General features: G+C 45.0%; 2 protein-coding genes across 4 annotated transcripts; both read left to right on the top strand.

Annotated features, from left to right (window-relative positions):
• Positions 1 to 2,685, top strand: slc18a3a (solute carrier family 18 member 3a). The gene is made up of 2 exons (XM_060073759.1): positions 1 to 383; positions 523 to 2,685. Exon 2 carries the CDS (start codon positions 556 to 558, stop codon positions 2,113 to 2,115), a length of 1,560 nt encoding a protein of 519 aa, XP_059929742.1. The 5' UTR covers positions 1 to 383; positions 523 to 555; the 3' UTR covers positions 2,116 to 2,685.
• Positions 2,686 to 3,393: 708 nt separating this feature from the next.
• On the top strand, positions 3,394 to 15,636 carry chata (choline O-acetyltransferase a). Of its 3 annotated transcripts, none has more exons than XM_060073750.1 (16): positions 3,394 to 3,567; positions 3,937 to 4,048; positions 4,383 to 4,574; positions 6,321 to 6,439; positions 6,832 to 6,885; positions 7,077 to 7,257; positions 8,838 to 9,015; positions 9,133 to 9,302; positions 9,973 to 10,073; positions 10,275 to 10,403; positions 10,561 to 10,683; positions 10,779 to 10,914; positions 12,494 to 12,556; positions 12,655 to 12,792; positions 13,230 to 13,677; positions 14,186 to 15,636. In XM_060073750.1, the coding sequence occupies exons 2-15, from the start codon at positions 4,001 to 4,003 to the stop codon at positions 13,674 to 13,676; spliced, it is 2,079 nt and encodes a 692-aa protein (XP_059929733.1). In that variant the 5' UTR covers positions 3,394 to 3,567; positions 3,937 to 4,000; the 3' UTR covers position 13,677; positions 14,186 to 15,636. The 3 variants fall into 3 exon arrangements, with proteins under 3 accessions (XP_059929733.1, XP_059929734.1, XP_059929732.1); XM_060073751.1 differs by having other exon boundaries at positions 13,988 to 15,636; XM_060073749.1 differs by having other exon boundaries at positions 13,230 to 15,636.
• The last annotated feature ends 39 nt before the right edge of the window (positions 15,637 to 15,675 follow it).

Here is a 15,675-nt window from a genome sequence, read left to right as displayed (position 1 = left end):
AAGGGAGTCGACAAACCGCAGTGATGTGTAGTCCTGCCACGGCCAACAAAACCAGCCCCGTTGATGTGGAATGATGACATAGCTCACAGCGTTACAGGTGACTGAAGACGACCGAGAGAGTTGGTCCAGAAGGGTCTGCTGGAGGTCCGACACCGGCACGGCGTGCGTGAATGAAAACCACCATTCAACTGCCAAGTGAATCCCCTAAACTTGGGGGAAGCCCGGACTGCTAGTCGGAGTGGATGCTGTCAAGGGGCCCGCGCGTCACCCGAATGACGGAATAAGAGACAATGAAGCAAAGACGGGCGACGGGGATAAAACGCGTCCGATTCACGGGAGTCCAAATGTGCATTCAATGACAGACGGCGCAGCCGGCGAGCAAGGTAGTGTCAATCATACGGGAAATCAACCACGGGTTAGCGACTCAGAGACCCACATTGAGCGGATGCGCCTTAAGCGCATAATCTGATAGAGAGTTCGATCCGACGGTTGAGACGGTTTTCCTTTTTTCTTCTTCTCAAGAGAACAGTCACCGAACGGGGGAAACAAGACGTGATGGAGCCGGAAGGTGTACCGGAGGCGCCAGCGATGGCTAATTTGGCCCAAACAGCCGCCATGAAACTGTCCCAAATGAGCGAACGAAGTAAGCAGCTGGGCACCGCCATGCAGAACCCGGACCGCCAGAGACGGATTATCCTGGTCATAGTTTGTGTTGCACTTTTGTTAGACAACATGCTGTACATGGTGATCGTGCCGATCATCCCCGACTACCTGGCAGAACTGCAGATCGAAGCGGAACACGCCCGTCCCGTCCAGCACTACAACTTCACCAACGGCACGGTCCCAAAAGTAACCAAGGGTAACTTCGACCTGCAGATCGGGGTACTTTTCGCGTCCAAAGCCATCCTGCAGCTCCTCATCAACCCAATTAGTGGCACGTTAATAGACCGCATTGGTTATGACATCCCGCTGTTCATCGGACTTAACGTAATGTTCCTCTCCACGCTCACGTTCGCCTTCGCGGAGAATTACGCGACGCTGTTCCTGGCGCGCAGCATGCAGGGCTTCGGCTCAGCGTTCGCGGACACTGCGGGCATCGCGCTCATCGCGGACACGTACACTGAGGAGCGCGACCGGAGCCGAGCCCTGGGTATCGCGCTGGCCTTCATCTCCTTCGGGAGCCTCGTGGCGCCCCCATTTGGAGGCATCCTCTACCAGTTCGCGGGGAAGCGCGTGCCCTTCCTGGTCCTGGCCGTCATATGTCTCATCGACGGCATCATGTGCCTGGCCGTGTTGAAACCGTTCTCCAACAAGGAGAGGGCCAACATGCCCGTGGGGACCCCCATCTACAAGCTGATGTTCGACCCCTACATCGCCGTGGTGGCCGGTGCGCTCACCACCTGCAACATCCCGCTGGCCTTCCTCGAGCCCACCATCGCCAACTGGATGGAGGACACCATGAACGCAAGCGAGTGGGAGATCGGGATGACGTGGTTTCCCGCCTTTTTCCCGCACGTGCTCGGCGTTTACCTGACGGTGAAACTGGCGGAGAAGTACCCCCACCTGCAGTGGTTCTACGGGGCCATCGGCATGGTGTTCATCGGGGCCAGCTCGTGCACCGTGCCCGCGTGCAAGAACTTCGGGCAACTGATGATCCCGCTGTGCGGGATCTGCTTCGGCATCGCCCTGGTGGACACGGCGCTGCTGCCCACCCTGGGCTTCCTGGTGGACGTGCGTCACGTGTCCGTGTACGGGAGCGTGTACGCCATCGCGGACATCTCCTACTGCGTGGCGTACGCGATGGGGCCCATCGTCGCCGGACAGATCGTGCACAACCTGGGCTTCGTGCAACTGAACCTGGGCATGGGCCTGGCCAACGTGCTTTACGCACCGGCGCTCATCCTGCTGAGGAAAGTGTCCCAGATGAAGCCGTCCTTCTCGGCGCGCGACATGCTGCTGGAGGACGGGCCGACGGGACTGTACAACACCATCAAGATGGAGGACCGCGAAAAGAGGAGAAAGGGCCTGTGCACGACCATAGACGAGAACGGCGTGGAGACGTTTGCGCAGCGCTCCTACTCCGAGGAGGAGTCCTCGGGCGGGGAGTACGCGTAATAAAGCCAGCCGTGAAGTGGCGGTCGAAGTATCAAAGTGCCAATATCAACGACATGACAGTACATTCCCATCAATATACTCGTTTGTTCTCCATCTACGTTATGCAACACAAGAGTCCCCTCTAAAGTCCGTTCGGTGCCCCGTCCCTGAGGACGCGTGTGGTCATCTCAATAAGAGAAAAAGCGCGTTTTAACTTGAGCGTAACTGTGTCGTTAAAAGAAAAAGAAAGAATATGCTATCATTGTAAACCATGGATTTCGTGTCAGCTTCAGGGATTGTATGTAATTGTGTTTTGACTAAAAGAAAAAAAAAAAAAGGAAAATCAAATGTCTATCAGATTATGTTCATTTTGCCAGAATTGCGCTGCTGAAATCATATGCAATACGTGCTACTTTTAGAGAGATACCATAGATTAAACTGAATTGAAGTGGACCGTGTCTTGATGTCTGTACTCTATATTCTGTTTATTTTGGATGATGTCCTGACTGGAATACATAGCCTAACATTTATAAATTCCCAACTGTACAAATGTGTATATTATTGTACATAATTAAATATAAGTATGTGAAACAGCTCTGGTTTACCAATTATTCTTCCAATAAACACACTATACACAGCCTAACAAATATCACACACGTAATTTCCATGGGCCTATTCATAAACAACTATTATTACACAATAATTAAATTATCCTCAACTACAACGATCATTAATAACATTTCTCCTGACATTTCAAGATGCATTAATTTGATCAAATAAAAATTAAATTGAGTTTTAGTGCAGAACAAAACAAACAACACGCAATAGAGTTACTGAAACCGTACGTTACTATTGGAGAGGTCATGTACGTCCACAGCCGACCTCATTGATGGTCAATAATAGCCCATACATTTGAATAACAGTTTTCAATATTCTGCAGGTATTTTAGGTCAAAAGTATACTATTTGTTTTTAGAGAAATTGTGAAGTTAACATGGACTACATTGCTTTGACCGTGCATAAGTATCAATCAACATGCCTATTGTATACACCACACCTTCAAGGGGATAAGGACATAATTGGCTGACTTGAAGAAAGCAATTAAAAGAAAAACACACTTCCCGAAGTAGCGTGTTCATCTGCATCACCTTAAACTGCACACCTAGGCCTGTGTCATGGTGCGTGATGAAACAATGGCAGGAGGGACGCACTTGTCTGTGCACGGCGTTGTACGTAGGCTGGTGGGAGGAGTCTGGTTGGCCCGACTGAAGGTACCCCTTCTTCTCCTCCTTCCCTCCCCTCCTGCCAACAAACTACCGGTGGGGCAGGCACACACAGGATTACCACTCAGTCCACAGCTGGGCGGGGAGCTGACGATTTTGGGCGACTATTCTATGGAGATGGATCCTTTCATGACGAACACACCTGAGACCTCTTTGCCTTCAGGGGTTATGGATTAAATTGCTACTTTTTGGTAAGTTGACCTGATATGATGATTAGTATAGGTAGTAGTATAGGCATAAAAAATATTTATTTTTGTAAGAAACACATTGTAAACAAATAGCAAAGCAAAAACCAGCAAGTTTGTAGTGATAAAGTCCTACATTGTATGCCTTTGTGATTTATATGACTGTTGAATTGGACGTCAAAAGTTTTCTGAGTCATGGATTAAAAAAATGCGCTGTACATTCGGTGCGTAATTACCGTTCCCGCGGTTCCAGAGGTGCGGCACCATTATCTTCCACGGTACAGGGAATGCCTCCCGACGCGTACCAACCAGCATTACTGCAACCGAGGGTGAGGTCGGACACCATGTCATGTCATGTATTTTACGCACACGCAGAACTGGAGCTGAGCCGGGAGGAAATTCACCTGACCGACCACGCCTTGCGCCTTGCGCCTCCATCATGCCCGTTCTGGACTGGGAGCGCGAGACAGAGCAAGGAGGGGGTGATGTAAATACAAATTATGCAAATCATGACGTATCGCATGATGTGAGAGCATAGGTACAATGATATGAAACAATGTTTACGTCTTAAAATGGACAATCTTAATTACTTTAAAGTTAATTCCTCACAATCTGATGGGTTTATTTAGTACTATTATGTTATAGTCTATTACATTTTTTTGCTGTCTAATTAGGACATAGTTTTAACCAGTAGTATTGACTTTACATAGATCAGAGTGAATGAATATGTTATATTTCAAATCCAGTCCAGATGAGTTGGCTCTTAATGCGTCCCAGCCGATCTAAAGCTTATGAGGTTCTCCTGCTCCGCCGTTGGCCAGGCTCTGCCCAAGCTGCCCTTGCCCGCCCTGGGGGACACGCTGGACCTCTACCTGAGGACCCTGCGGCCCCTGCTGACAGAGGAGCAGTATCAGGAGACCCTGAAGATAGTGACTACGTTTGGGGCTCCTGGGGGCCTCGGGGAGCTGCTGCAGCGCAGGCTCCTGGAGAGGAGCGAAAACAGAGCCAACTGGGTGAATATAACACTACGCGGTCATCTCAGGGGGACGATGCAATGTGGTGAACTTTATTAATGAAGGAAACAGAATGCCACCACTCACACAAACACAAAGGCATGCAAATGTAAACTAGAGCCAGCCCACACACACACACACACACACACACACACACACACACACACACACACACACACACACACACACACACACACACACACACACACAGAGAGACTGCAAGCAGGATCATATGTTCATAGAACATATGAACATCCATATGTTCATTGTGATAACTAGACCTATAGTCAACGTTCATATTTCAACACTTCCCTTTGTGTTTTCAATCCTTGCCTAGACAACTAATAGGAGAATACGTAGCGCCACAAACATGTACGGAGCTTTGACAGAAAGTTTGATATTTCAAGACTGGTTCACACATCCCCAACAGATGTGCTTCTTTCTTTCAATTCAAGAATTGAACCAAAACCTTCTTTCCTGACATGTCACCTGCAGGGCAAGCCCAGCTACAAGACAGACTGATGACCGCTAGAAGCATGTACAATGCTTTTGTTAAGTGGGTCTAATGTAAAGGGAATCGGTGGTCAGGAGACGTTTGAATTGTTTGATCTCTAACACTTTCCACATTAATGGCCTCTCTTCTGTTTCTTCACCCATGTCTGCTTTTCATTGAGCTGATGAATTCACCTTGATTGTTTCCATAAAAATCTTTGCAACTTTAAGCAAAATTCCTATCTATTTGATCATCCTCCCATTCCCAATCATGTTTACTACTTCATTTTGTTTCTGCTTGATTATTAATGTATTCTGTTTACAAGTCCCTTCTTTTAATCATTTTGAACTACCGTGTGATGCATACAAAGAGCTTTTATGATAATGAAAAAGAGCTAGACAAAAAGTGCAAAGAATCCCAGGAATCCCAGTCTCCCTCTCCTCCCACTTTGTAAGACTACTGAAGGACATGTACCTGACTATCCCCAGGTGTATGACTACTGGCTGAATGACATGTACCTGACTACTCTCCAGGTGTATGACTACTGGCTGAATGACATGTACCTGACTCATCCCCAGGTGTATGACTACTGGCTGAATGACATGTACCTGACTACTCTCCAGGTGTATGACTACTGGCTGAATGACATGTACCTGACTCATCCCCAGGTGTATGACTACTGGCTGAATGACATGTACCTGACTACTCTCCAGGTGTATGACTACTGGCTGAATGACATGTACCTGACTACTCTCCAGGTGTATGACTACTGGCTGAATGACATGTACCTGACTACTCTCCAGGTGTATGACTACTGGCTGAATGACATGTACCTGACTACTCTCCAGGTGTATGACTACTGGCTGAATGACATGTACCTGACTACTCTCCAGGTGTATGACTACTGGCTGAATGACATGTACCTGACTCATATCCAGGTGTATGACTACTGGCTGAATGACATGTACCTGACTACTCTCCAGGTGTATGACTACTGGCTGAATGACATGTACCTGACTACTCTCCAGGTGTATGACTACTGGCTGAATGACATGTACCTGACTACTCTCCAGGTGTATGACTACTGGCTGAATGACATGTACCTGACTCATATCCAGGTGTATGACTACTGGCTGAATGACATGTACCTGACTACTCTCCAGGTGTATGACTACTGGCTGAATGACATGTACCTGACTACTCTCCAGGTGTATGACTACTGGCTGAATGACATGTACCTGACTACTCTCCAGGTGTATGACTACTGGCTGAATGACATGTACCTGGCCAACCGAATGGCCCTGCCCATCAACTCCAGTCCGGTCATGGTGTTCCCTCCACAGCACTTTCGGGCTCCAATAGACTCACTAAGGTACCAGCTGCATGTGTGTGAGTGTGTGTTATCATTCTGTATGTTTAACATGGTAATTCGGCACTGTGACATTGACAAGCCCAGGGTCATTTGTGTAAAAAGGTTGCCAATGCTGCGAAGGTGTAAAATAATATGACATTTTGCGGTGTGATGTGTTTCCATTGCATGACGCCTTAGTTGAACACTTCCGTGACTTATAGTCGCTATTCTTATAAGGCATAGGGGTGGGGGGTGTGAAGGTGGAGGATAACAAGAGTCAATGGCCTTGGTTGCAGACATAATGACTCTGAATGGTTTCAGTTTGGTGAACATTGTATTGATCTGGCAAGAATGATCACCTTGTAACAGTTGATTAAGTTGAAGCATGTCTCGGCTGTAACGTTTTTCCTCAGGTTCGCTGCTCACCTGATTTCAGGGATGTTAGAGTACAAATCCCTCCTCGATACGTAAGTCAAACGAGTAATCCCATTTTAAACACAGACTCACACACAGACAAACAGAAACACATTTCTCAACATCTATGTCAAAGAAAGTAAAGAAAACGTGTTACAACTGACAAAGCAATGCCTGATGTGTGTCTTACCGTGTTTGTGTATATGTGTGTGTGCGCACATGTGTGTTTGTGTATTGTGTGTAGGCGCTCCTTGCCTTTGGACTATGCGCGGGGTCAGCTGGCTGGCACTCCTCTGTGCATGGAGCAGTACTACCGCCTGTTCACCTCCTACCGCCTACCGGGGCCCCAGAGGGACACACTAGTGGCCCAGCAGAGCAGCGTGATGCCAGAGCCTGAGCACATCATCGTGGCCTGCAGAAACCAGGTCAGACACCAGAGAGAGACACTACCAGGTCAGACACCAGAGAGAGAGACTACCAGGTCAGACCCCAGAGAGAGAGAGACTACCAGGTCAGACCCCAGATATAGAGGCTACCAGGTCAGACACCAGAGAGAGAGAGACTACCAGGTCAGACACTAGAGAGAGAGACTACCAGGTCAGATACCAGAGAGAGAGACTACCAGGTCAGACACTAGAGAGAGAGACTACCAGGTCAGACACCAGAGAGAGAGACTACCAGGTCAGACCCCAGAGAGAGAGACTACCAGGTCAGACACTAGAGAGAGAGACTACCAGGTCAGACACCAGGGAGAGAGAGACTACCAGGTCAGACACTAGAGAGAGAGACTACCAGGTCAGACACCAGAGAGAGAGACTACCAGGTCAGACACTAGAGAGAGAGACTACCAGGTCAGACACCAGAGAGAGAGGCTACCAGGTCAGACACTAGAGAGAGAGACTACCAAACCACAATGCGTTGGATTAAAGAACACGCAAAGGGACATTTCTGTTATAAAGAGTTATATGCAGTATAGTATATGCTATGTGATTATTGATTTGTCAAGCATATGATAGAAGCTTTCATCCAAAGCGAACCACAGGGAATTCCGAAAAATGTGAGTAAGGAGCAGGTAACTGGTAGCTTCTTGCTCAAGGATTACTAGGTTAGACTGTGGATATGGGGGTCTCAAACCCAGTTCCTTTTCAGACACTCTAGCCACTAAACTATCCTGCTCTGTGGGCCTAAGCTGTTTTATTCAAATACAGAACAATATATAGTGAAACATACCATGTAAGATGGAAAAGCAAACACTCAAAACATCCATGTAAAAACAACAAAAGATAACTGGTTCTAAAGCCATCTTTTAAAATGTGTTCAGCTGCTTATGGTATTTAAGAAGGGGTTTTAAGGCATCCTCGTTCCCCATCACTTATCTCCTCATCCTAATTACTGTGCTCACACAACATGAACATGAAACATGTCTGGCAGATTGTTTCAGCTAATTAGACTGAGGGATGGACTCCACGTTGTGGCCTTGTCACGACACAACATATGGATCACCACTGACGGAAAATAAGAGGTTCAGAAGGACCTCTTGTTAACGGCAATACGAGAGAAAAGTGATTAGTGAACGGCACCCCGGGTGACAAGCATTCTCTGTTTAGTTAATTAAGTGTGCCGAGCGTGACATTTATGCAAAGATTAACCAGCAACCTTCGGCTTTGTGACTTCATTGAGAGTTCATATGGGGCTTTGTTTGGCTGACGATGCAGACGATGTATGATGTGTTATGGCGGCTGGTGTTTCAGACGTATTGTAGAGATGGATTAGAAGAGCTAGGAGTGCTGCAACAAAAACACTATCCAATAATAATTCATCAAAATACTAACAAAAACTACATTGGAAGATTTCTGTGGACTGAAGCGGGGGTTCTTCTAAATGCGCTTTGCTGAATATTTTTTTTTAAAGACAAACATTTCACGTCATCTATCAATGTCCTTAAATAGGATTTAAAAACAATTTGGTAAAAACAAAATGAGTACAAAGTGCTTCTACTCTGTAGTTCTTCGTCATGGATGTGGTGATCAACTTCCGTCGACTGAACGAGAGAGACCTGCTGACCCAGCTGGACAAGATCTCTAAAATGGCCGACAGCGAGGAGGAGTGCCTCCCTCCTATTGGTCTACTCACTTCAGACGGTCGCACCGAGTGGGCGGAGTCCCGCCGGGTGCTCATGAAAGGTAAGGTTTTAACCACAGGAAATGTAAAGCTCCAACTGATATGAATGTTTTCCATACGCATGGAGGGTCAAGCGGATGTGTTCTCTGCAGTTAACGGTTTGGTGTCCTTCGCTTTAGAGTCCACCAACAGGGATGCTCTGGATATGATCGAGAGGTGCCTATGTCTGGTGTGTCTTGACCAATCGTCTGGCCTCGATTTGACTGACACCTCCAGGGCCAAGCTGATGCTGCATGGAGGAGGCGGGGCTAAGAACGGGGGAAACCGCTGGTACGACAAGCCCATGCAGGTAATGCAGAGATGGGAAAGTAGATCTATTGGGGTATGATGTGCAGATTGTATTCCAGTAGTGATTGATTAGCCTACTTCCATGCGCTCTGGACATAAACTATACATTTTTGAATTATAAGCTGCGAAAAAAGAAGGGAGGAAAGCAGGCAACAAATAATATAGAAGACACAAAGACAGAGGGAGAAGATAGAAATAAGATTGTAATAAAGAAAGATCGAAGGGAAGCTCAAACCACTCATGATCCATGGCATGCCCCATTTTTTGGCATAATTGCATGCCCAAAAAATAAAGAATATGATTAGGAATGATCTCGAAGATCCCATTGGACGAAGACCCCATAGCTTCCAAAGTCATCATTAGCTGTTTCTCCATGTTTTGATGAAGAATTCATCAGGTTGGAACTACATCATTCATTTGTCCCCCTAGTCTGTGTAGACTCTGCCAAGACAGCATACATTTAACATGTTAGCGTGTGGAATGAATAGCACGTCAGATAATCAGACTGGGGCTGCAAGTCAACCTTATCTACTGTTGTGGTAACCCTGCCTCTGCACTTACGCAAATGTTGATTGTTCTCAGCATCACTTCATCAGTTGCTTGGATGACAGTGTCTGGTGAATGACAAAATGCATGTATAAGTGATGGTACTGTAAAAATGTCTGTGTTAGTTTGTCATAGGATCCGATGGCTGCTGCGGAGTGGTGTGTGAGCATTCTGCTTTTGAGGGGATCGTCCTTGTGCAATGCACAGAGTACCTCCTCAAATACATGTGAGTACAAACTCAGTCATGTGATTTTAGAAATTAAAGTAAATTTACTATTAAGTCATTTAGGAGATGCTTTTACCCAAAGCAACGTGAATACAGACACAGGGTTATAAATAAGGAGCTGTTTAGCTGTTTAGCACCTTTAGGTTGGGAATCGGCAGCCATTTGCCACCAACTGAAACACATGGTTCTTTGTGACCCCAGGAGAGGCAGTCCGTCTAAACTGGTTAGAGCTGCAAGCGTGAGTGAGCTTCCCGCTCCTCGCAGGCTACGCTGGAAATGCACCCCAGAAATTCACAAGCACCTCTCCTCTTCTGCAGACAAACTCAACAGGTCTAATCTCACCGCACGGTTTCTCCAGAAAATACAAATACCAAAAAAAAGGAAAACAGAAGTCTTTCTTTCTTCTTTATTAATTTTTTTCTTCTCTCTCCTTGTCGCCCTCCTTCCAAACATTGGTAATCCCAACTGTACTTTTGCCCGCGTCCAGGCAAGTGAGAAATTTGGACATGGACGTTCATAAGTTCCACGAGTACGGGAAGGAGTTCATCAAGAAGCAGAAGATGAGCCCGGACGCCTACATCCAGGTTGCCCTGCAGCTAGCCTACTACAAGTAAGACACAGACAGGACTAGATATGCTCTCTAGCTATGGATCCACCAAACAACAGACCTCCCGCTTTAAGGAAGGGTCCCTTCTGACTCTGCAGGTGTCACGGACGCCTGGTGTCCACCTACGAGAGCGCGTCCATCCGTCGTTTTCAGGAAGGTCGAGTGGAAAACATCCGCTCAGCCACCGCCGAGGCCCTGGGGTTTGTCCGAGCGATGGCCGATTTGAAATCGAGTGTAAGGTGGCTCTTATAACCTCGTATGTGGTTAGAATTCTGTTAATCGAAACTATACATTATTTCATTCATTTATTCGTTAATTCGATGAGCTGATTAGAAATATTCCGCTCATGGGAATTCATCAACATGTAGTGAAAATAATAATATAGCAGCTAAGCCCAGAAAAGGGGAGTATTTTTTATGAAAGATGCACAAAATTTGGGACAAACTGTAGAAAAAACTGTCCTCATGTATGTAATGACTATAGGGAGGAAGCTAGGTGATCCTTAAAGATCCCATGGCATGCTACTTTATGAATGCTTTTATAAAGCTGTTATTGGGCCCCTAATACAGTATTTAAAGACGTTCAAGAAATTCAGCCTTGGTGCTCATGTACTTCAGGGAGTCAAAGCCAAAGTTCCATTCCCTCAATTCCTTCTCAACCATGGCTTGGATAACCCCCACTACGATTCTCGTTGTAGAAATACCAGAGATGTCAGAGAACCTGACGTGTTATGCGCCATAAAACCAACAGCAGAACGGTTATCCAAATAACAAAGAAGTGTACACACACTTGCGTTACAGTGTGTGTATTCACACACAAAAACACACACACACACACACACACACACACACACACACACACACACACACATGCACTTAAACAACGATTATTTTTTCCCAGTATTGGGCGAGAGTGCTCAGACATTGCCGCCGCGAAACAGGCTGCAATGTTACCCTAAGGGGCAAAAGCACCCAATCAGTGAATGTCCTCTAAATATGCTTTTTTTTTCACTGATAGTCTCAGATTGTTAAGGGTCTGACATCATTATGGAGGGCATCCCTTCAGAGAAATTAAACGTTTTCTTCACCTTTCGCTTGATCCTATCTGTTTGTTATTTAGTCTCCCCAAGTCTTGGTCAAGGGGGAGTCTCGCTCTGAAATCTTATGAGAGTTGAGTTGTTGCAGTAAAGGTCCTTATTTTTATTACAATCTCAACCCTCCTTCCCCCAAGCTGAAGGAGGTTAAAGAAGCTCAACATCTTTAAGCTCTCCCTGCTCACTCTCCCTCACCTCACTACAAATAGTGTTAGTCCTGCTGGTCTAAGGGGGACATTGTCGATGCAATCTATGTCAAAAAAAAAAAAAAAAAAAAATCGGATAAAATAAAACATGATGAAACCGGGTCGGCTTAGCTCAGGAGCTAGAGCAGTTGTCTTGTGACCGAAAGGTTGCTAGTTCGATCCCCAGCTCCTCTTAGCTGAGTGTTGATGTGCCTGAGCAAGACACCTAACCCAAACTGCTCCCGACGAGCTGGCTGTCGCCTTGCATGGTTGACTCTGCTGTCGGTGTGTCAATGTGTGTATTAACTGATGTAAGTCGCTTTGGATAAAAGCGTCTGCTAAATGCCCTAAATGTAACTGTAATAAAACTAAAAATCGAATATAGGTATCAGAAAACTCTAATATAGGTATCATAAATACCAAATACTGGAGTAGCGTTTAACTTAATGCTTAGAGAGCACATTATTCCATCGGTCAGACCAGCACATCAATAAAAATAGTAATTCAAATGTATTCATATAATTTCCATTCCCAGGATACAGAAAAGATGGAACGGTTACGCGCAGCAATCAATGCACAGACGAAGTACACAGTTCTGGTAAATAAAAAAAGGACACAATATTTGGTCATGCTATGCAGAACTATGGCATTCAATGACAAAATACCCTAACAAAAAGCTATATTCAATCATTACAGGCTATCACTGGGAAGGCCATTGACAATCACCTACTGGGACTCCGGGAAATAGCACAAGACCTGAAGCTGGAGAAACCAGAGATATTCAAAGACACAGCCTTTCTGATCAGTAATCAATTCATTCTGTCTACAAGTCAGGTAAACTTTGCTACTTAAACCCCCCCCCGCTAAAAATACACTTCATTCACATTGAGTCAAAGAAAAATATCAGCACATACCCTCTGTTCCTAAAACATACGTAACAGCATGACTTTATTAACTTAACCCTGTCTACCTACCAACTATATTCAATTATATCATTGCATTAGTTTATGCTATAAATGCATTATCCTGCTGCCCTTTATGCCTGTGCTTTACCCCCTAGTCTCTCTGCATCCCAACGTTGTTATCTTTCCCCAGGGGATCAATAAAACCAGTCTAATCTGATTCCATCCAATAGAAACCTTTATATTTTACTATCCCAAATGTTGTTTTGTTTTCATTCAAGCCCTTTAGTGCATCATTGAGACAGATCCCTAGTTTATAACAATGGAGGAATGCCTGAGTTTAAGCCTTTTACACTGTACGTACCATAGGTGCCCACCACCGTCGACATGTTCTGCTGCTACGGGCCGGTGGTCCCGGACGGCTACGGCGCCTGCTACAACCCCCAGTCGGACCACGTCCTCTTCTGCGTGTCCAGTTTCAGGGACAGCCCTCAGACGTGCTCCGAAGAGTTCGTCCAGATCCTGGAGCGGGGCCTCCTGGAGATGAGGGACTTATGCGTCAGACACAACGCCGACACCAATGGGAATCCTGGTGGGAAAGCCGATGAGAGACCCAGTGGGAAGCCCAAGGAGGAAACTCTGGAGAGGCCTGTGCAGAGCCAAGCGACCAGGATGGTTGGCGGGACACCGTCCGCTCTGGGGGACGTCCCGAGACCTCCGCCCCAGGTTTTAGTGAGCAAAGCAGCGGCGAAAAGCCAAGTGGATATCCAGACTCAGACGACATCGCAAGGAGGCTCGAAAGAACGTAAGATTTGAAGTAAGTAAAAAAGGTTATGACGATATCTCGTGGTGGACCGTTTATTGTCTTAGTGTATAATATTAGTGTTGGTAATAGCATTGCTTGTATGGAAAATAGTTCATAACCGAATGTATGGAGAAACAATGAGCCATCTTCTTAGATATTCTTTTAGTTTGCAGTATGACCTTCCCATTACCAAGAGCCTTCTTCCCCCATTTTACAACTCCTCAATTATGTACATCCTGCTAAGCATTTGTTTGTAGGTCAGGATATTAATACAAGTTAGAATACATAATCATTAGAAATGAGGCAAACCTTCTGCTTACAGATCTTCTGGAAACCAATCTTTGAAATTTGCCTGAGTCTAATGTGTTGCACTCTGCTGGTCGTTCCGATCCTGTCTTAGAACCCAGAGCATCAGCAGTTGATGCTGCCAACTCCTCCACAGCAGTAGTACCACCAAAGCATTAAATCCAATTTTCCCTCCAGCATTCTAGTCTGATTCTAAAGTCTGTCTCCTCCCCAGTTGTCGCCGGTAACCAGACCGTAGTGTGCGGTATAATATCAGAGGACACCATTGCAGATATTCTGGACCCCCCCGCTAGTCATGGGACGTTCTACCTACTTTAAACTGGTCCAATCGGTGGCCCAATGATGACATCAGAGGACGCTTTCTGCTCCCTGCAACATCAGTCGAGAATGAAAAGTAAACCACTATAGCAAGTCTTCTCTTTGTAAGACCCACTGCACTGTGTCAACCAAACAAGGTTTAAGACCACCATTTCATACAGATACAACTTTATGGTGAGTTAGTGAAACCAGTAAAATCCCCTTTTAACAATGTTGAAATACTATGTTGCACAGTGTTAGTTGCTGGTTAACCGATTTAAAAAGATGAAAGACTCCTGAGACTTAAAATGCTAGCAAGCAGTGATGTGACTATTTATTACGCACACCAGGGCAATATGCCCATGAAGGTGTGCAAATTGGGATAATCCCCCCCCCCCCTTACCGAATGGTTCTTCCCAGGATGAGTTATTTTAACATTGTTGGCAAATCTTAGTTTCTTTAATGATGTTGTTATGCAATCATTCAACCAAATAAAACACAGTGTACCATATACAGACGTTGGCTAACCGCAGGCTGGAAGCTGCTGCTATTGGTCAGAAATAGAGAAAAGTTTGTTTCAATATTATAGAAAAAGGAAAGGAAATGTGTCAAGTTCGTCTGTGCTATAACATGTGTTTCTCCACGCCTGTTTGTTTAATATGGATGTGTTAATGTGTGTTTTAGACGTTTGGCTAGCCATCAGAACCTAATAATATTTTTAAGAAATCATTGGGTTAGTATAAATGACAATTCAACCTACGGATTAGGCCTAATGTATGCCTTATTTATTTATGGAGTTATGATGTTTTGGTTGTAATGTGTTATTACATGTATGTGCAGGATCACTTACTGTGTAAAAAAACATTAGGAAAAGAAATGCCAAACTATGCTGTCTGTGGGTTCGTATGTTATCAGAGTGGTTGTCTCAGTATTTACCCGCAGGTGCAAACCTTTATGTGTAACAGTGACCATGTGACCATTGCCTGTGATGTTGACAAAACTGATATGTGTGTCTATGTGAGTGATTGTCAGGGCTGTTATAGAGCTATTGAAAGGTCAAATTGACTGTTGCAATACAATTTAAAATATATGCAGGCCTACATATAAATATAAAAAATTATAGTCTGAATTTAAAAAGATAATATAATATTAATATGAGGATAATACATATTTATTTGTTTATTTATTGTCGAAACTAAAAAGGGACTCAATTTATTTATTTTTTTATATGGCGTTACTTTTACAGAAAAGTGAAGTATTATTGTCTTAACTAAAAAAGATTAAAAGTTTCGATGTATGTTTGATTGTACCAGATTATTATTGTTAATCTGAAATGAAACAAAAAGCAATAAAATCATCTGAATAATTTCTCGATAATTCACTGAATGATTAGTGAACATACAAGGA

The sequence above is a fragment of the Gadus macrocephalus genome, chromosome 15, assembly GCF_031168955.1.
Source record: "Gadus macrocephalus chromosome 15, ASM3116895v1".
In the NCBI taxonomy this organism is placed as follows: Eukaryota; Metazoa; Chordata; class Actinopteri; order Gadiformes; family Gadidae; genus Gadus; species Gadus macrocephalus.
This window is presented reverse-complemented; position numbering and strand designations above follow the sequence as displayed.